Below are 21,816 nucleotides of genomic sequence, written 5' to 3'. Positions count from 1 at the left end.
CTGAGAAGAAGAGCTTTCTGCTGGCGTATAAATTGTAGTATACTTATGGACAGGCAGTTTGTAAGTGACTGAATAGAAGAGGATTTAAATTCATATACCAGCAAATTCATATACTCAAGGCTTAAAAGCAGGAAGATAATACAGTTACCAGGCAAACAATTTCTTTTTGTACTGTGACACAATGCATTTTAAAGATTGCCAGAGTTGTCGCCTCATAAGACACTACCTTTCAAAGCAAAAGTCATGTGTCAACAATATCCAGAAGCGCTGCTGACTTCTCAGCTGAGACAGACTGACAAGTGTTCTGTGGTCTGAGTCAAAGTTTAAAATTGTGTTGGGAAATAATAAAATCCTCCAGGCTAAAGAGGAAAAGGACCATCAGATTGTTATCAGTGCAAAGTTCAAAAGCCAGAATCTGTGATGTATGAGGGTGTATTAGTGCCCATGGCATGGGTCACGTGCACATCTGCAAAGGCACCATTAATACTGAGAGGTAGATAGAGGTTTTGGAGCAATAAATACTTCCATTCAGACGTCTTTTTTCAGGGACTTTACTTTTTAGTTCAGCAAGACAATGCCAAGCATTATTCTGTATGAATTACAACAGCATGGCTTCACAGTAAGAGAGTGTGCATTCATTGTTTATTGTTCATTAGGACCTTATTAGTGTTGGCTGCAGCTACTCTTTCTGAGGTCTGGAACATAAAAAAGTTTGCATACAAATAATCTATACTTATGTAAACTAGGCAGGCCAGCATGCAGTGCAGATCTGTGTCCAACTGAAAAGTATAGCGCTGAGTGTAAAATGCCACAACTGAAACCCTGCACTGTGTTGAATTCTACAATACTTCAACATTTAGTGTCTTCAGTCCCAAGTCTACAGAGTTAAGTCAGGAGATGCAACACTGTGGTAAACATGCTCCTGTCCCAACTTTTTTGAAGTGTGTTGCAGGCATCAATTTAGAACGTGTATATTTAAAAAAAACAAAAAAACAATAAAGTTTATCAGTTTCAAGCTTAAATGTCTTGTCTTTGTGCTGTATTTAACTGAAAATGGGCAGAAGAGGATTTGGAAATAAATGTTTTCTGTTTTATTCACATTTTACACAACATCCCAGCTTTTTTGGAATCGTAGCATTTTCTAACAAAAAAATGTCAGAAAATATGTAACTCAAAATAAATATTTGCCATACAGATATTTTTTTAAAATACTGTTTTTGTGGTAAACTTTAGCAGTGAGGATGGATAGGCGAATTAAATAACTATGTAGAAATGAGAAATCTTACCTCTCGTGGTCTTGTTTGGTTTTGTTGCCAATAAAGAGGCATCAGTTTAGTTTTCTTTGTTTTACTGCCTGCTAAAGACTTCAAGTTGATTTTCATATCATGTAGTCAGAATGATTACAAAACAAACCATATCTAACATATTTGTCTGACGAGACAGCTCTGTAGCTTCCACAATCTTTGCAGAAAAGAGTCCCTCCTCCTCTTTGATCTGATAGAAAGTCCTAAACTAGGAGTGTCTGTTCCTCTCTGACCTTCCTCCCCTGCGGGCTGGAAGTGCGGCCTGTTGTTGCAGACGCAGGAAAACACGTGTAAACAGCAGTGAGCCTCAATGGCCCATCAGAGGGGCTACAAATGAGCGCAGGGACGTCTCCCAGCGGGAGGTCTGCTGCACTCCTCAGCTTCCGAATCGCCCTTTTCTCACCTAATGAGCGCACTCCCAACTCCTCTGATAACACTGCAGACAAAGAGCTGTTTAATTGAGAGGGGGTGGCTTGGAAAGAGAATACCTGCTGGTGAAGAAAGAGTCAAACAGAGCTCACCTTAGCGTGCTAAAAGTGGTCAAGATTCGGGCTTAAACGCGGATTTTACGCACCAGACTTTTACGCACAGCATGATGGGGTTGTAAAAGTTCTCCTTGTTGTGTTTTATGGCACTGTGATGTGGATCATTCATGCCCGACACCCTGGGGATACTCAGCCGGTGCATGTGTGACCTGAGGCCCGGTGTTTCCCTCCTCAGATGTTGGGTAGAAAATGGAGTATGTGCCTTTAAGGCGCCCGACTGCCTGTCGCTTTCTGCAGCGGAGAGACTGACGCCCTCTGGACACAGTGGACACTTGAGCGGCGGCAGAACACCATCCTGGAGAAGTTCAAAGAGAAAACAGGCACACTCCCTCTGCTAGAGAAAACACAGGAACTATTTTACAGACTTCTGGTAAGTTTTTATCCCTCTTTATTCTTCATACTTCACTTTTCTCTGCGCGTGATCGTTTTTTGTCGCTGCGTGCGAGTGAAACAAAGTGCTGTTGGTTGTCGGCGATGAGAAGAAAAGAGGTGAAGAAACTGTGGGAGCTAATGTTCCTCACATGTTCTCCCTCTCTCTCTTATTCCTTCACGTGAAATGCTGGAGCAGTGAGCAAACAAAGTGTTGAAGAGTAAAAGAGAGAAACGGAGTGTTAACAGCAACACAACGTGACTATAAAGTAGGTGAAGGAGGCTGATGTTGCCAGATGTGAGTGTTGTTATCCCGCAGTAACGTGACTGTGTGCTGCCTTTGAATGAAATGTGACGCAGGCCTTTTACTAAAGTGATGCTAACATGTCAAAGTTTTGACTGTCTATGACTAAAAAGCGTCATGTTAAGTTTAAACACAGTTGTCCGCCACTTTCAGACTCATTTGTCGAAAGTTTGCACCTGAACATATGTTTTACTGTCATGGTGTAGGTTCTGAGTATCCTTAAATGCATGACTCAAACCAAAAGTGGCGATCAAATTAAGATCACATCACAAAGTTTGTCATTGTTTTAATTATGCAAAGTCTATTTTAATCCAAGAAAAGCTAAGAAATGTAACCCGTCTATGATCCATCCATGCCTGGCAGCTTTTTTCTTTTTGTTTATCTGCCTCTTGGTTAAAGAAAAAATGTAAAATCTGATCATGACATAGGAAATTACCAAGAGAAGTGGATGCATTTCCTATTTGAGTCTTAACTGTACCAGTAAAGCTGCTCCAACTTAAAAGAGAGTAACTTTTTTTTTTTGTCAAAATCAGAATCTGCTTCACCCAGGTACGTGGGCAAATGAAGTCAGGTGTTAAAAATCTTTGGTACTTTTGCTCCATATGTTTTGAAATAGTGCAATCTCTGTCATCACTGAACTTTTAAAAATATATGTCTTATATGAAAGGTGTACATCAGAGGTATGAATCCATCAAAAACTCATGCATACTGTCCAAATTGTACAAATGCAGTGGTAACCCTTTGACACTGAATTGTTTCCAATGCAGTTTCAACAATGTGCATGAGTTTGCTAACAATTTTTTAGAAGTGAGACAAGAAACATACCAAAGACCTGTGTTTTTTTTTTCTGCTGTGATATCAAGCAAATACCAATCAATCTTTATTTGTATTGTGCCAATTCATAACCACAGTTATCTCAAGAAACTTCAGAAGGAGGGTAGGTCTAGATTATCAACTGGTGGCTGGGGGGCCATATCAGGCACCCTGTAGCTTCCCATCCGGCCCCCAAAAGATGATTAAGTTCGGAAAATATACAGAGGATAAACGATTTTGTGTTTTTAAGGGTATATTTTGTATTCTGTCTCCACAGCTATTAAATCAACCCCAAAACAGAACAATATTCCTGATAAATTAAGCAAGAATGACTCAACATTCGATCCATTTTATAGAAATTCACCCTCCAGACATTCTTAGGAAATATGATAAACACATATTTAGCAATCCAGACCTGGTTAGATTGGTGTCAGCTTTACACTTAAAATGCATTGTTCCTGCTTGAGAATCAACACCAAAGGCCTGTTTCCTGCACATGTTTTTAACCAATCACAACACAGCATGTTGGTGTCAAACCTAGTGATAGACACCATGGCTGCAGTATGAGCAGTAGGAACTCATTTCACTGTTATTACCTTAAAATTACAAACATGGGAAAAATACAACTGCTAATACAGAAGTATGTTAATAAGAGCAAAATATTTCATGTTAGTTTAGTTAAAAGTTTGGCCCCGCTGTGTCTCTCAAGATAAAAGCTGGCCTTTGCACAAGTTTAGTTGATGACCCCTGGTCTAGAGTGTACTGTGTGATGTTTTTATTAATGGAGACCCAACATTATCCATCATAAGCTCTGCACTTATAGCAAAGTTACAGCAGCAAGGATAACCTTCTCTTTAAAATCTGCTCATCTGCTGGAGCTGTGTTGGGGCTGCAAAGGGATGGAAAAGGACAAGGATGTCAATATTGTTAGTTTGTCAAAGATTACATCAGAGGCATCTGGCTGCAGACCTCTATGGTGGGGCATTTTGGGTTATTCTGTTGCAGAGCTCTACAATGGGGTGGCGGGCAGTGACGTACTAACCCTTGTTGGGTTTTCCTTGGTTTGTGATGTGTTATTTTTTAATTTCACTTCCCTCCCCCTTACCCAGACCGTAACCTTTAAGGTTCAAGTGCCTAATCCCAACCCTCTTTGGGTTTTCCTTAGTTTGTGGTGTGTTGAGTTTAAATTTATACATTGACATTTATTTATGTTCTTTATGTGCTCTTGTGAAAATAACCTCTGACGGCTAACGGAAAATATCTGTCATTCAGTCAGTCATTCTGGTTCCTAGGGTAATGTGTGTCACTTCCTGCTCCAGGTCAGGGTCCCCCATTGTAGAGCCAGATCCTCTTTAAAAATTCTGGTAGTTTGATCTGTCATGTTTCCAATTTTTGAAAAGAAAACAATTTTCCACACGAAAAATCTTAGGATGTTTGATTTTATTTCTGTCCGTGTCATGGCGCCACAGTTGTACAATATTGTTAATGAACAAGCAAAAAATACAAACAACACTTAAAACAAGGCTAATTTGGACAAAGATTGCACAAAACATTCTTAAATTTCAAACTAGGCATACACAGATTATGAATGTTCTGGTCAATATCAAAACTGATGTCTAAAATAACAATTTAGCTGAATCTTGATACAGATGCTAATGTTTTTTCATTGCTTCTTTTGGTGTTAACATTCCCACATTGTGAACATTTTCTCTTATTTTTTACCATGGAAACAGATCAGCTTGTCCAGCATGTGACTTCATCTGTCCAGTAAAAAATATCTGAATTAAACTGATTTCACACCACAGATCAACACTGGTTCCTGATGCCTGTTCGCGCCACATTATCTGGCCGATGGCTGAGAGTTGTCAGCAGGACTGATGTTAAACCCATGATGTTTTTTAAAATTAAACCCCATATTTTTATTTAAAAATAATAGGCAGAGACAAAATATCAATCATTGAAACTGATAAATGGCTTTGATTTGAAAAATTAAATGCCCAATTTGATTTAAATGCTAACATAAGTCAAAATAGTTGGGACAGGGTCATGATCAGCATGCCATAGTATTCTTCTTCTCTTTTTTTAAAAACCCAAACATATTTGGGAACTCAGGAGACAAGTTTCCTTAATTTTAGGGGCAGTGTTTTCCTGCTTCATCTATGGGTTCAGCCTGTCAGGGTCTCCTTTGTTGAATTTTATAAATTTCAAGTGGTGGCAGCTGTATGTGTGCAACACCTTGAGTTTAAGAGAAATTTTCCAAAGGGAACCATGAAGTGTATCATATCATGTCATGTCAAACATTTTCAATAGTTGACAACTGGTGATGATCTATGCCTGAAAAAAGTAGCACAGTAACAGTGGACTTTTGTACTTCTGTTTTATAAAGTGTGGTAGTGTTTTTTTTTTTTTTTTTTTTTTACCCTTTATTACCCATGATGCATCGTCTGCAGCTTTTCCTCTAGTGAAATCACTGTGGTGGTTTTTATTTATTTGTCTCAGAGCTCCTGTCCCATGTCTCATGTTGTTGTAGGTGTTTCCAGTTGCCGTGCTGCAGGATGAGGCCCGGTCAGCTGATCCTCCCTGCCACCGCCGCTCTCCTCTTCCTCCTCTCGGGCCTGACTCTGACCTCCGGCTGCAACAAAGCCCTGTGTGCCAGCGACGTTAGCAAGTGTCTCATCCAGGTACAGAACATTCACCACAGGTTATCGGGGAAGGTTAGATGCTGAATATTCTGTTTAAATTGTCTTGCCTTTTTTCTTTAAGCCATTTCTGTGTAGCTTTCACTGTGTGCTTCGGGTCGTTGTCTAGCTGGGAAATAAATCTTCTCCCAAGCCGTAGTTCTCTTGCAGACTGAATAAGATTGTCTTCCAGGATTTTCCTATATTTTGCTGCATTTATTTTACTAACGAGGAGCATCCTCACAGCATGATGCTGCCACCACTGTGCTTCACAGTGGGGATGGTGTGTTTGGTGTCCGCTAAACATGGCATCTTGTCTGATGGCCAAAAAGCACCATTTTGGTTTCATCAGACCAGAAAACTTTCTTTCACTTGACCATGGAGTCTCCCACATGCCTTTTGGTGAACTCTAGTCCAGATTTAGTCAGAAGTTTCATCAACAGTGGCTTTCTCTTTGCCACTCTCCCATAAAGCTTGATTGGTGAAGAACCTGGACAACAGTTGTTGTGTGCAGAGTCTCTACTATCTCAGCTGCTGAATCTTGGAACTCTTTGACCATGATGATTGATGTATACACTTAAATAAAGGGTTAAACGCCTGTAGACATATTGAAAAAATTAATTAGTGAATTATTGTGTGCTGAAATGGCATACAATAATTAAAATTTGTGGCCTCCAGACATGGTAAAATAATTCGAGTTTGAGTTATGATGCTCCACTAAGAGCTCATGAAGTCCTGGTTGGTTTATGTCCTGTGGTTTTTGGCTTTGTTACTTGAAAACAGATGCTTGAAAATATGTTTTTTTTTTTAGCTAAATAGAGAAGGGCCTTGTGTTGGTCTTTACCTGAGGCCTGTAAATTACTAAACTCGTCCCTGCAGGGAGCTTAAATAGCATCAGATTAAATACATAAATGCAGTATAGAAATAAAATATGACACCACAAACTGTACAAAAGGTGCAGCTGAAGAGCTGTATGGTTGTTCACTTAAACTCCCAGAGTTGTTTACTTTGCTGTAGACCGAAGCTGGAAACTTCAGTGTGAGCACAGCCAAGTTTGAGCTTTTCATCCTGCAGTGTTACAGCTGTGAAGTGTAAACACAGACAGATATTTCTCCTGACCACAACACAAGTTGTCTTTAGCACGAATCCAGTCCAAGTTTACATCTGCAGTACAACTGTTTTAAATGTGTTTCAGTGCGATTTATGTTCAACGTAATATGACAGGACAGGCTCAAGCTGCAATAATACTGTTTAGGCGAAAACACATCTCAGCTGTTGCTGTGCCTTTAAGAGTCTCCACTAGTTATGTGCAAATGTTCGGCATAAAACAAATACCCAGCTGGAGCCAAAATCGAGTTAAAAATCTGCCGCGTGTCCAGGCTGAGGTGGAGATCTGGAGCGGAGAACAAAGATGGAATCTGTTGAGAAAAATGCAGATACATTCCTTGGATAAGCCGAGAGCAGTCTGCAGGGAAAGTTTTCACACAGTGATAAAAAGAGAAGCTGAGCTAACTGTACACACCTGTTGTCTACCTGAGAGACTCCTGCAGAGTCAGGGTGCAGTCCTGCAAGGCCTAGATGGCTTTTACTAGGCTTAAACACCATTATCCCTCCTCCTTAGTCCCCCGCTGGCCTTCAATCACAATGCTCCAGGCCTAACTCTACCTAAACATGATTACCCCTTTTTTTGTTTGTTTTTTTGTTTGTTTTTTCCATTATGAAAACTATGTTACATACAGACAACTACTCTACCAGTATTATGAAGTCCCAAATTAAAGAAGACAATTAAACAAATAAAAGGGACGTCAGGACACTCACATCACATGAATGAACTGAAGGAAAATACAAATTTCATCAGATCCAGAGTCTCACTAAACATATCAACTTTTTTCTGTTCCTTTTTTAACTGTCTGTTAGTCTAAGAGTCTTGATACAACGGTGTAAGTCCTTTTTTAAAAATTATGATTCTTTTTTCAGAAAGCTGAGTTCAATTTCTCTAGCCACATCCAGACCTGATTACTACAAGACCAATTGCATCAAGTAATTCTTTAAATAGAACCTGTCTGACAAAGTAAAGTAGACTAAAACATCTATTAAAGCAACACATCATGCTTTAATCTTACAAAACTGAAGAACAGACGAGAAACAAAGTCATTCACATCAATCAGTCTGAAAAGGGTTATAAAGTCACTCCAAGGCATTGGGTCTCCAGCGAACCACAGAGAGAGCCATTATCCACAAATGGAGAAAACTTGGGACAGTGGTTAGCTTTCCCTGGAGCAGATGGCTAACCAACATTACTCCAAAAGCGCATGGACAACTCATCCAGGAGGTCACAAAAGAACACAGAACAACATCAAAAGACCCAAGTTAAAAAATAGTTGCCCCCCTGAACCAAATAACTAGTTCTAGCAAGCGTTTGATATTGCTGTGGAGGAATTTTGGCCCACTCATCTTTGTAGAATTCCTTTAATAAAGTCACATTGATGAGTTTTTGAGCATGAACAGCCTGTTTAAGGTCATGCCATGGCATCTAAACCAGATTTAGGTCCGGGCTTTGACCTCAGACCATCACACTACCACCACCATGTTTGACTACTGATATGATGCTCTTTTAGTGAAATGCTGTGTTAATTTTATACTCGAAATAAAGGGATGCACACCTTTCAAAAAGTTTCAATTTTGTCTCATTAGTCCACAGACTACTTTCCTCAAAAGTCTTGGGGATGATCAAGAGTTTTTTGTTTTTTCAAATCTAAATGAGCCTTTGTGTTCTTTTTGGTCAGTAGTGGTTTTGGACTTGGAACTCTACCATGGATGCCATTTTTGACCAGTCCCTTTCTCATTGTTGAGCCATGAACACTGACCTTAATTGAGGCCAGTGAGGCCTGCAGGTCTTTAAAGGTAGTTCTGAGATCTTGTGTGACCTCCTGGATAATGACAATTTGCTCTTGAAGTAATTTTGCTTGGCCGGACACTCTTGGGAAGGTTCATCACTCGGGAAGTTTTCTCTATTTGTGGATAATAGCTCTCACATTGTTTAGTTGGAGTCCCAAAGCCTCAGGACTAGCTTTGTAACCCTTTCTAAACTTATAGATGTCAGTGACTTTGCGAATGTCTTTAGATCTAGTCATCATGTGTTTCTTTTTGAGATCTTTTAGCTTACTTCACTTTGTCAGACAGCTTCCATTTCAGTGATTTCTTGATAAAGAGATCTGGCAGTAATCTTACCTGGGTGTGGCTAGCGGAATTGAACCCAACTTTAAAAATGTAGTTAATCACAGTTAATTAACCTCTTCCATCCGTACCAAGGCCACTACTTATAAGAAGGAACTGAGAGGGCACACCTGCAGGTGTTGTGGGGGGTTTAGGTGATGGGACGGTGTAAGGTAGAGGGTCAAGTTTTGGCTGAGGCAGGGGTACAGGCATTGGATAGCCTGGCTCGAATCCGTCAGGGGATTAGTAAGGAGGCTGTGGGGGTATTCCATTCATCACAGGAGGCTGTGCAAATCCTGAACAAACAAACTGGGCTTTGGGGGTCAAACATGCTTGGGCATGGTACAGATTTCCCGGTGAAGAGCAGGCTCTTCTAGACCAAAGGATCATGGGGGAAACTGCTCACTAGTTCTGTGATTTATGTTAAGTTTTCTTGCTCTTGGCTACATTTTCAGCATCAACTTTGACTCTGACTTTGACTTTTGTTGACTCTCTCGCATCACTTTCCTTGTGTCACTTCTTCCCCCACGTCTGACATCCTCTGGGTGAGGAAAGGGGGGAGGGGGGAGTTCAGACGGGTCGGGTGGTACCCCGTAATTAACATAGATTCAGTCATGCATTCTGGTTATTTTGAGGGAAAACATGAGGAGAAGCGTTGGCTTGTCTTTCCACCACCTGTCAGGTCAGATTTGAGCTGCAGCCTGTCCTCTGTGACTGTTTTAGTGGCCCGGCCTCTCCCATTAACACGAGTAAAGCACTGTATTTAACCTCAGTGGCTGTTTCACCTGTTTGACCTCAGACACTGTGAGTAGACTGCAGGTCGATTCTTGTAGGTAGAGAGCAGAGACAGGAAGTTTGTTGCAAACAGAGACGTTTGTGTTGAAAGGAGTTGGAGTGGGCGTGGGTGGGATTGATGTCACAGATTTTAATGAGTGCTGAACAGTTGGTAATTAGTTGCATCACTGATCTCTTTGGGTCTTGAGCTGTTTTATAAACAAAACAAAGCAGTTTTAGGACAGGGCTTTGAGCTGTAAAACACCATGATGAACATTTTTTTCCACGTATTTCTACATTTTTAGGCTGACATCACAGACTGTGTAAAAAACTGACATATGGTCTCGGTCTGTGCAGTTTGACATGCTGTTGGAAATAAGTGTCTGACAAATCTTACTAAAACTGGACCTTTAAAATGCATCTTAACTAAAATACAGTAAAAAATACTAAAACTAAAGTCTCAAAGTTGAACTACCACTTCTTGATAATGCAGCTGTAGCCTGATTTACTCTTGCATGCTCCATCGTTGCCTTGCTGGGTTTGACCCAGTAGTCAGACAGCATCAATGCTAATAATATCTGGCGTCATCTACCTTCAGCTGTCACCATAAGCTGGAGGTATAGCGTTCATCTCATTGTACCAAAAGTAAAACAAAAGTGACATATGTAATGCACGGAGCTATGAAGTCTGTCCATGTTTTACCCATTTGGCATCCAACTGGTTGGCTGTTCATCCTAGTTGATTCTGAGGTGAGGCAGGGATGTGTTTAATCCCCTACCTTCTTAGTACCTGTATGGACTGGATAATGGGGTGGGTAACATGGGCAGTGAACTGCGGAGTGTCATTTGGTGATGTCCAGATCACTGATCTGGACTTTGCTAATGATGCTGTGATCCTTGCGGAGACTGTACATGTTCTTGTTGGGGCTCTTAACTTGCTGAGTGAGGAGGCTGAAGCGTTATGAAAAACATGTCTCCTGGACAAAACAAAGATCCAGGCATTGGGCTACACCTTGAATACTACCTTGGCAGCGTAATCCTTCGATCTGCAGACTTTGACTCATGCATGGGGCGATTGGTTGGCTGAGCAAGGCGGTGTGGCACTCCCGGTATCTGAGCATACGGATGTAAGTCTTTTGATCCTTGGACCTCCTGGTCTTCCTAGGCTCTTGTGAGGCCTCGACATTGACTAGTGGCCAGAGGTTTCTACTGGACTCCTTTGTGACAACTTCTTTTCAGCATATCTTTGGTTATCATTGGCAAGACTGTGCATCTAATACCAACATGCCCAGGAGAGTGAAGGTTGGAAGGGTCAGCTCCTTGATATGGGAGCAACAGCTGCACTTCCACAAGCATCTGCGTGCTTTCCCAGGCCTGATCCAGCTCACAACATCCTACGGCATATAAGGTGCCCGGGACCTGATGCGTTGGACCAGACATGGGGGTCTTCGCATGAGTTGTGCGGGGATCAGCTGTGAGGATACGTGAAGAAATGGGGCATGGGCTTGGTGGCCAGAGCAGTACAGGACCAAGGCTGAAATGACAAAGTGCCAAACCGGCATATGCTCCCATACCTGACCTGACCTGACAGTTAGCTAGGTCAGTAGGTAGCTAGGAGCTGTTCAGACCCCAAGTGTCGACTGTTAACATGTCTGCCATTACTTCTAATTTAATAAAATAAACAAATTGATGGATAGATGTTAACTTTATCATACCAACACTTAGACTTTTTACACTTAAAAAGTATTAATTCTTAATTTAATGATATAAGCTAAGAATTAAAGCCACTTAACAATGCAGTTGGCAGACAATTTACCTGTTAAAAACATGTTTTACTTTAATTTATCCTTTTCCCCCCCAAATACAATTAGAAATGGACAGAAAACCTTTTTATAAAGACAACTTCAACCAATAATACAGCCAAAAAATACTCTCAACAGAAAAGTGAAGACCTGCAGGCAAAACACTAGATAAAGAAGTTATATTTGCAAATTTATATTAAGTATAGATAGAGTCAATCCTTCCATTTTAAAAGGTTGAATCAGCAGTTAAAAAAAACAAATCTTTGCTCTGTAATTTCCTGATTTAGTTTACTGATCAACTTCATTTTCATTAAAACAGAAATTAATCAGTGGTTCCTGCACTGTGTCACTGGGTTTGCAGCTGGCCTTTTCAGCACAGTAGTTGCTCAGAGACAAAAAAAGGAAGAAATACTCTACATATTTTTTGCTTCTTATTTATTGGAAATGTCTTTTATCAGAACTTTAAACATCTCTAAGAGTTGCTTATTTTCAGCAAACATTTTTAGCATTTTTTGGCAGAAACTTGTCACTACCCAGCCACAAACTTCTCCTCTAGGGTTCAGTTTCTCCCAAATCCTCTTCTCATGCAATCAGCACCAGCACTTCTGCTGGCTCTGCTTGTTCCTCTTTACTTCCAGGTGGCTTATTTCTCCGGATGAATCATTGCTCTGGACAACAAAAGCTCTGTAGCTTCCGCGACCTCGCCAACACCGACTCGCTAGCTGTCAGAGGCGAGAGCGATGGCGAGAGAGCCATCAAGGAGAAACTCTGCCGCCTCAGCCGTTCGGCTGAAGCTCCGTGTTGTTGGTGATTAGTGAGATCTGCTGCCTGACGCTCACTTTTACGCTCTGCTGCCGTCTCAAGTCATTTGTCTGAATTCCCCCAAACCCCCTGAGGGTGGGAGAACATGAGAGGGGAGGCTGAGGTCAGGAGGAGGTGTGCGTGTCTGTGGGGGGAGGCTGGTTCAGAGAAGTATACAGTTGGGATTGAATCACAAGCCACAAGTGTGTGCAGAGCGGGCTGTTAAGCAGGGTGGGGCAGGAGATTTTAAAGTTAACACACAGCAGCAGGATGAAGCAGCGGCTTCACTTTCTCTCCTTTTTGTCCTGCTGCAGCAGTTCTTACTGACTGCAGTGGTTTTCTGTGATTGGCGAATTAAGCCAAGTGAACCCCTCGAAGTCACTCAGATAACCGCGTTCATATTAGGTAAGAAGGAAAGTGTAAATTGTGGAGCTGACATTTCAGATAGTTCAGAGTAACCTGTCAGTTTTACAACTGTTTATCTGGTGACATATCAAAAAAGTGACTTCATCTTGCAGCATTTACATCCAATAACTGTTTTTGATTTTATCTCTATGTACAGCACTTTGCCTGAAAGTGCTTTATAAATAAATGTATTTATTTATTTATCTTAAAGGGATTCCATTTATCATCAAAGAGGAGACTCTGCCACATTTGTCTGTTGAATGTTTGGCATTTTGTCTATAATGAAAAGCCATTGTTCTGAAACATTGGACTTTATGATCTAGCATTTGTTGTCTGGAGAACCTCATAAGTTGTTTTAAACACTGTTAGCATCTTAAAATGAAAACCTGTACTGAAGATCTTCTTCTAATTCACATGGCTGTTTCAATGCGCTGATATCAGCCAGAGAGCTGCTGCGCGGCTTTCTAAACTACAAACAATCTTTAAAATTAGAATTTTTCATATTTCAGTTTTATTTTTTACCCAAGCAAAGCACAAAGCCAAGTTGGAGCACACTGTGATTGGAGCCATCCGATGGGAGGATGAGGTTTGTCCATGGGATCCAGAATCCAAACATGTATGTCTGAAGTCAGTGCTGTATTACGTTTAACTTAGTCTTAACAATTTTAGATTTTTTTTCAGGTTTACCATCAGTGTTGGATTAATAATTCTATCTTAAGTTTAATTCTTTCTATCTATACAGCAGGGGTAACCTTGCAAAGCAGATGGATTCACCTGTTTACATGTTTCTTACCGGCGAATCCATCTTGCAAAGTTCCCGTCTGAACCGTTTGGGCCCAGTTAGAGTATCTATGAGTTTATTTGGCAGTATCGGCGCACCTCGCTTTGGGGCTACGACGTCATGTGTTTTGTTGCTCTGATTGGCCCGTAAAGATGTGACGGACTGAACGTTCATCCAATCACCCTCCTTTTTTTTTTTTTTTTTTTTCAAAGGCTCTGCCCTTTCCCAAACACCAGGGTGGAAAATAACAATCACATTTACTTAAGTCAGTGTAATTGTCATTTTTTTTTTGAGTACTTGTACTTTTATGTGTACATTTTGAAATCAGTACTCTTACTCCTACTGAAGTAAATCTTAACCAGAGTAACTGCACTTTTACTTGAGTACAATACTCTTGTACTTTTTTAGTCAGTGTTTTAGTTGTGTTTGATGTGAGACAAATTTGCACCACGAGTCCGACCAAGATCACCCTCATCTGTGAGTTGTTTTTCATCTTCTAGTGTTGTAGATGCACCTTTTGCTAGTCTGACCTCCTTGTGAATCACTGCAGCAACATGCTGTGTTCGTTCATGCTCACCTTTACCTGTTAAAACCTCCACAAAGTGCAGGAAGCTTCCATCAGCAACCGGCTTCAGTCACATCTTTGTTGCTTCCCATTCCTTTATGTAGCTGTGAAGCTGTTTCTATTTTACAAGTTTATCTGTACTTCTAACCCACATGCCAGTCGAAGAAAACAATCCAAAAATGAAACTCATCTCAGCAGAATTTGTAGCTTTTAATGGTGGCGCTATCGCTGGTGTACATGAGAGGGCGTCATGTCACTTGTGGGACAAGAATACGGGACATCCCAGCTGATAGGGGACAGTTGTAATTTATATAAGTTTGAACAAAGAAAAGCTAACTGTCAGGGCTCTGCTTGAAGTAGCGTATGTATGCTAGGCTAGTTTTTACATTTAAAGCTTAAGGACGTTCAGTTTATGACCTCAGAGGTTTTAGGCAGGTATTTCCATTTTTAACAGAAACAAAGAAACTAGCTGTCTCTCCTTGTTTCAGGTAGGCTATTAAGACTAAAATCCTCCAAGAGTTTTCTCTAAACAAGCTAGCTTTGCTGGTTTAGGTGTTGGTGCTAAAGTCGGCTAATCATCATCATCATCATTCATGATTCCCGCTCAAATATACATCTGCAAGATCTACTGGAAAGCTTTGACCCTATTCTCTCTATCATTTTTATTTCTTGGGGTAGAGGTGCATCAAAGCTGTTTCTCCCTGCTGAGTCATTCTGCTAAGCTAAGCTAGGCTAGGCTAACTACTTGGCTCTAGCTTGCTTTTTTGCTAATACCTCCTCTATTTCCACACTAAACATTTGAAAAGGCTGTTTTCTTTTGTCATATTTGTAAAATATGAGATATAAATTTTGTTTCCCCTGTGGCAGCTGTTTAGTTTTTTAAAATCTCACCTCAGAGGCCTGTGATTCCTGTGGGGTTCAGATCTTGATCAGAGGTTTTGGGATTGAGGAGCTGTGATTAAGTGAACTGTGTGTGGTTTTTCAGTTGTTGACTGGTGACTCACAGGAGAGTCTTTTATCATTGCCAGGACTGTTTACGTGTAGGAGACAGCTTCTGCAAAGACAGAAAGGAGGAGAGAGTCAAAAAAAGGAGGAAGGGAGGAGAAGAGTATCAAAGCAATGAGGGAGGAGAGAAAGAGAAGGAGGGAAGGAGGGGGAAAGTGTGTTTCTGGAGGGGGAGGAGGCCATGTTCTGTTCTCCAGGTGTTTTCTTCTCCCCCCCTCCTCCCTCGGTTTCTCCCCCCTGCCGCCTCCCTCATCGCGGTGACCTTGACGTAGAGGAATGTGCTCCCTGTTCTGTGTCAGGAGAGAACAGAGGGGGGAGAGAGGAGCTCCTCTGGCCCTGCTCCCACCTACTTTTTAATCCCACCTACACGTTTCAGTTTCCTTCTCTGACTTTATGTCCTCAGAGACGAGTTGGAGTTAAAGAATGAAGCTGTTTTTCATGGTTTAAGTGTCTGCAGACGACTTATGGGAGCAGCAGAGGTTTCATGTTTAGGGATGTTTGCAGGAGTTTGTGTTGTAATATTACCCTCCCTCCATAAAAAGCAACTTGAGAATTATTCAGCATGTGTTTTTTCTGCCAATCCTGTGTATAAAGAAGTGAACTAGACCCTTATTTAGAATTTTTTAGGAAAAAATAAACATCATAAAAGAATGGTATTAAACCAGTTATCATTCTTTTTATTCCCTGTTTTGGCTCCACCCTCGCCTCATTTGTTTGCCCATATTATGCTGTTTTCTTATTTTAGTATGTCTGGGAAGGCTTAGGAGCCAATTCTAGACTTCTGCGATATAAAGGATATAGAGGGTGTAATAAAAATACATAAACATTTAATATTGGCCCAATACTAACTTGCCAAGTTTGATTGGGTGTCCGTGTGGCTAATAGCCAAATGATCCAATACTGGGCCAACCTTTTCAGTTCAAGCTCCTCTGACGAGTTTTAAACTGGCTGTAAAAGTGGCTGGAGTTAATGCTAACACCTTTTGGTGACCTAATAATGCCAACCAGACTTTACGCATTTTTTCTAGTTATTGTCCATGCCAGGGTTGGTGTCAGGCATAGGCACTGAACTCTTAAAAATTCTTCCACAGCAAATGTCTATACCTATAACTGATGAGTTTGACTGTTAAAAAATGATTTTTTTTGTCCAAAAACACTTTATCCTGTTTTAGACTGGGTGCGTGTTCGCTGCATGGCGGCGACAGCACGTGTCAGCTCCAACTTGTGCCGTCACAACTTTCATGCCTGTTGTGTTTGTGCCGTGTGTTGGCTGCGTCTCCCTTGTGTCAAAGCTCTGGAGTTTATGAGTTTTACTCCCTATAAATCTCCCTACAAGTGACTTGATTCATTGCACAACTTAGCTGGAAATTTTTCAGAATAAGAGCCTTCTGAAAAATGATGAGTTTCTTCTCATAAATGCCAAACCATGATTTTACTTTGAAAAGCACTGTGTTTATCTTACCTGTGACATATTCTATGGACATGCATATCTGATTAAACAAGGTAAAGATAGCTCTCTATTGATCATTGTTTGATCTTTTCTGGCTGAGTGATGCACACTGCTTTGAGTAAAAATAGACAAGCTTCTACTCACAAGATTCTCTTCATGCAAGACTTTATAACATGGGGGTCAAGATGAAAATAACATCTGGACGTCTGCAAAGAGACAAAAAGGTACCACTTTGTCCACTGGGGATGCTAAATCAATGCAAACAAAAACAACCTCAGGAGCTTTAAATGTTATATTATTAGCTGTGCCAGTCTAATTTTAAAAGTCTGCAGAGCTCTAAGCAGCCTTCTATTGTAACAGTATGTTTGCAGCATGTCCCTCCGGTAGACAAAATTAATCTAAGTGCATCTTTTCACTTCTAAATCAACATCTCTTATTATGAGAGTTATTGCTGATGATCATTTTGCAGAAATGGTGAAATTGTAATTGACATGCAGTTGATATGCAACTGGCCACCAGTTGTTTTGGCCAAAACAAGCCGTATGTAAATTCCACAGCTATGGGGCTCTCAATCAAAACAATATCTCAGATAACAAGAGGAAATGTGCTGCTCAGCTCTACCTACCTCCAATGTTTACTTCTTGTTTTGAATTGAAGATTATTTTCATTTCATACGAAGATTTTTGTTTCAAAAATTAATTTTTCATAATGATGGAGGAAAGTGGCCTCCCTGGTTTGCACTGCATCACTCAGTGCAGAGCACTTTCAACAGCTTTTCTCCCTCTTTGACAGACATTCATCCATAAAAGGACAACAATGGATCACTGCATGGTTAATACATTGTATGGAAGGCAGTTTTTATTATGCAGGATCCTCAAATCGTAATAAGACTCATGCCATAGAGGTGAGAACAGCTGAGCTGCACTTCTGTACTTAACTTGCTTATGTCTACCCTAGGCCAAACTGTTATGGGGGGTTGACGAGGTGGAGGTGGGAGGATGAAGTTGCACATTTTGAGGGGAGTCTGTGTGACAGAACACACAGTTGATGGCAGAGAGTAATAGTGGTCTATGACAGGTTAGCGGCATAAAACATGAATGAAATAAAGCAACAACTTTACAGTAACATCCAGCTTTTTGACAGCAACCATGGACATGCCAGTCATGGTAGCCTCCATGACAAGACAATCCATATACAACAACAAAAAGGAAAATGAAGAATCTCTCAGACTTTGAAAACTGTGGTAGATACTTGAGGATATGTAAGTGATCAACTAAAGAAATAAATACAGCATCAGAGTAATCATTATTGGCCAGGACACTCTTGTAAATGGCATTCTGGATCTCAATGAGGTTCTCATGGTTAAATACATTTAAACAATTATATAATCAGTGAAGCTATTTTTTTTTTAAATAACTCAGAATATTGTTCCTTTAAAGTTAAAACGATAATCTTGGGTTATGACCTAGATGTTGTTCAATAGTTCTGACTGTCTTTGACTGTCAAAAGCAAGGACTAAACTTGAATTAACAGTGCTTGAGGTCATTTTACATTGTGTACATGTTGCTGATTACTCAAACTAAGTTCAACTACATTTTTACTGCAAGACTTTGGTTTTAGTGTTTTTTTGCTGCACTGTAATTTTTTACAGTTTTACTTCAGTCTTTCTATTCTTTATCCTCCACTGAGAAAAAGTACAAAAAATGACCCTGAAATGTGTGGTTGGAGAAAAAAGAGTGCAATAAACTAGAAACACACAATTCAAGTTGTAGTGTCACAGATTTGGACAAAGGTACAGAGAGTTAAATCATCACTGTCTACCTAACAGCTTAATTTACAGTGTAAAACCACTTAAGTACAAGATGTTAGAACTGCAAACAACGACATGCTGAAACCTGCAGGGTTCATACATGTAGATTCAGTAGAGGCGGTCTTAAATCCTTCACATTCATTACCGCATTGTGTGTAGACAGAGTTAACATACCTTGATAAATGCCACAGATGCCGTGTGCAGCAGACACTAGGTCTATCCTGTAACAGCTTGTGTGTGATAATAGTTACTGTACATGAAGCAAACCTGCTGTTTCTCTTTCTGTTGATGTTTTAATGGTACCTCTCCTGTTTGTTCAGCATGTTTGGTTCCATCTGCTCAGAGATTTTTAACTCTAATGTTGCCAGTGCAACTATATGACCTTTATCTTTTACACAGAAAATTAGTGTTATTTACTTTCTGTGTGATGGACAGCAGTGCTCCCCAGTTTGTCTTATATTAATTTTAAGTTTGTTTCCCAACACATTGACCAAAGTGTCTGAAACACTGAGTTGATTGGAACTCACCAGTTACTATAAGACAGTCATGTTTAAGCCCCAACATTTAGAGGCTAGGTCCAATTATTCTGTTAAAATTAGTGTCTGTTTGAAGGATGTTTGTTGTTGCTGTGTGGCCCTTAGACTCTGAAGGCCCAAACATACTCGGGCGGAACGTACGCGGAATGGACTCCGCGGAGGTCCGCGCTGACTCAAAGCAAACGTCCGCAAGGCCCGTGTGCGCAAAGTTCAAATTTTATGACTGCGCAGACTCCGCTCCGCGTACTGGTGTCACACAAAACACTGCTCGTCATGTATTTTTCACCGGCATTAAATGTGACAATGACCTGCATTTCGCACTTGTTTTTCCACGTCAATACTTCGCATGTCCTTCACCAACATGGCATACTCCCCTTCCTCATCTCTTGTGGCATTTAATGGCTGTACATACCACTGTCTCTTAATTTTATTGTTTTGCAAAGCCAGCAGGCAGAGCAGCTCCTCTTCCTCGTCGTCAGTGTAGGACGCCATGACAGAAAAATGTAAACATCGCGCAAGGATTGAGGGAAATGTAGGATTTCACGGAAGTTTTACAGGAAACTACTATGTGGCAATGCGCTCGACGATGGAAGCTCTGATGACTGCGGACATTCTGCGTGGAGTCTGCTCCGCTCAGAGTACGCTCGAGTATGTTCAGGCCTTTAGACTGCTCCTAGACTCATACACTTGGGACAAAGTGTTTTCTGTAGTTGTAATCTTGATGTTTATGTAACTCTTTGGACCACTCTATTTACATACATTTACACTGCTGTGAAGAAGTATTTGCCCCCATCCTGATGTCTTGTTTTTTTTGCACATTTGTCACACTGAAATGTTTCAGATCATCAAACAATTTTGAACAGCAACAAATGATGTTGTACTTTAAAGAAATTCAAGGAGGGATCAGAAATAAATTCATTGCTATCTATCAGTTTTGAAAAGGCTACAAAGCCATTTCTAAGGCTTTGGGACTCCAGCAACTCAACATGAGAGCCATTATCCACAAATGGAGAAAACCCTGAACAGTGGCGAACCTTCCCAGGAGTTGCTGGCTTTCCAAAATCAATCCAAGAGCGTGTTTACGACTCAACCAGGAGGTCTCAAAAGAACCCAAAACAAGATCTAAAGACCTGCAGGCCTCACTGGCTTTGGTTAAGGTCAGTGTTCATGACTCAACCATAAGAAAGACACTGGACAAAAATGGTATCCATCGGAGAGTTCCTAGGCTAAAACCACTGCTGACAAAAAGAGCACAAAGGCTCATCTCACATTTGATAAAAAACACCACATCCAAAAATGGAACTTTTTGGATTTGGTGCTTCCCGTTACATTGGGCATAAAATTTACACAGCATTTCATCAAAAGAGCAGCATACCAATAGTCAAACATGGTGGTGGTAGTGTGATGGTTTGGAGCTGCTTTGCTGCTTCAGGACCCGGACGGCTTGCCGTAATTGACGGAACCATAAATTCTCCTCTCTATCAGAAAATCCTGAGGGAAAGCCCAGCCATCAGTTTGTGACCTTAAGCTCAAGTGCTCTCGGGATATGCGGCAGGACAATGATCTGAAACACACCAGCAAGTCCAACTCTGGGTGGTTTAAAAATGGTTTTGGTGTGGCCTAGTCAAAGTCTGGACTTAAATCTGGTGGAGATGCTGTGGCATGACCTTAAAAAGGCTATTCATGCTCAAAATCCCCTCAATGTGGCTGAATTAAAACAATTCTGCACCACAGCATTTTAGTAACAGAAGAGAACCAGAGGTTATTGTCTGTCCTGTTTTTGTGTTACAGTTTCTGATTTGTGTGCGTTTGTTTTTTATGTGTCCTTCAGGAGCTGTGTCAGTGTCGTCCATCAGATGGGAACTGCTCGTGCTGTAAGGAGTGCATGCTGTGTCTGGGAAACCTTTGGGAAGAGTGCTGTGACTGTGTGGGTGAGTACACCGTCTCATGTTTAAGCTACATATTTTAAAGCTGACGGCATTTTAGTCAGCGTGCTATTTTAGACTTAAAGTGTAACTATTGGAGCACACAGAGCAGTCTGTAGTGCTGTGGGGATGGCATTTAATTGTGTTAAGCCCAAAAAAATGGACAGATTTCAAATTTACCTCGTTTTGTGTTGTAAAACAACATCACAGATGCCTGTGCAGAAATGATACAGTGATCAGAAACTGGGATCCTAGTTTTTTCATGTATACAGGGACATGAATAACCAGGTTTCTCTGTGCACATGTAAACACAGTATCCTGAATATGATAAAAACCGGGATATGACTCATAACTGGGATATTCAAGTCCATGTAAACGCAGTCATTGATTCATTCTTCCTATTTTGTCTCGTTTCCGTCTCGCTGTTTCCATCTTGCAGATTCAGTCTTGACTCTGTTATCATCTCCAAAGCTGGTACAGACTTTGTACCCCCGTTACGCCTCTGTAACATTCATACTGAAGGAAAAATGTCTCAGCAGACTTAGGGTGCTTTCACACTAGGGGCCCGGTCCCAGATCCGAGTGCACTTGAGCCCAACGTCCAGTTCATTTTGGTACTGTGAATGCAAACGAACCGCGCCTGGGCACCGGGCCCTGGACCACTTGGGGAGGTGGTCTCATGTGTGATTCAAGTGGACTCTGCCACTGTTTACCCCAGTACCCTCGTATTCAGATG

At 40.9% G+C, this 21,816-nt stretch overlaps 1 protein-coding gene across 1 annotated transcript in view; it reads left to right on the top strand.

The window, feature by feature from the left end:
- The first annotated feature begins 1,556 nt into the window (after positions 1–1,556).
- twsg1a (twisted gastrulation BMP signaling modulator 1a) overlaps positions 1,557–21,816 on the top strand; it is a 32,730-nt gene continuing 12,470 nt past the window's right edge. Inside the window, exons 1-3 of the mRNA XM_041803693.1 lie at positions 1,557–2,219; positions 5,866–6,016; positions 20,988–21,087. Coding sequence (XP_041659627.1) covers positions 5,891–6,016; positions 20,988–21,087 — 226 coding nt within the window. The 5' untranslated portion in view covers positions 1,557–2,219; positions 5,866–5,890. The remainder of the gene's footprint in view (positions 2,220–5,865; positions 6,017–20,987; positions 21,088–21,816) is intronic.

The sequence above is a fragment of the Cheilinus undulatus genome, linkage group 13 (genome assembly GCF_018320785.1).
Source record: "Cheilinus undulatus linkage group 13, ASM1832078v1, whole genome shotgun sequence".
Taxonomy (NCBI): Eukaryota; Metazoa; Chordata; class Actinopteri; order Labriformes; family Labridae; genus Cheilinus; species Cheilinus undulatus.
Note: the sequence above shows the minus strand (reverse complement) of the source record. Positions and strands in the feature narration are given on the sequence as shown.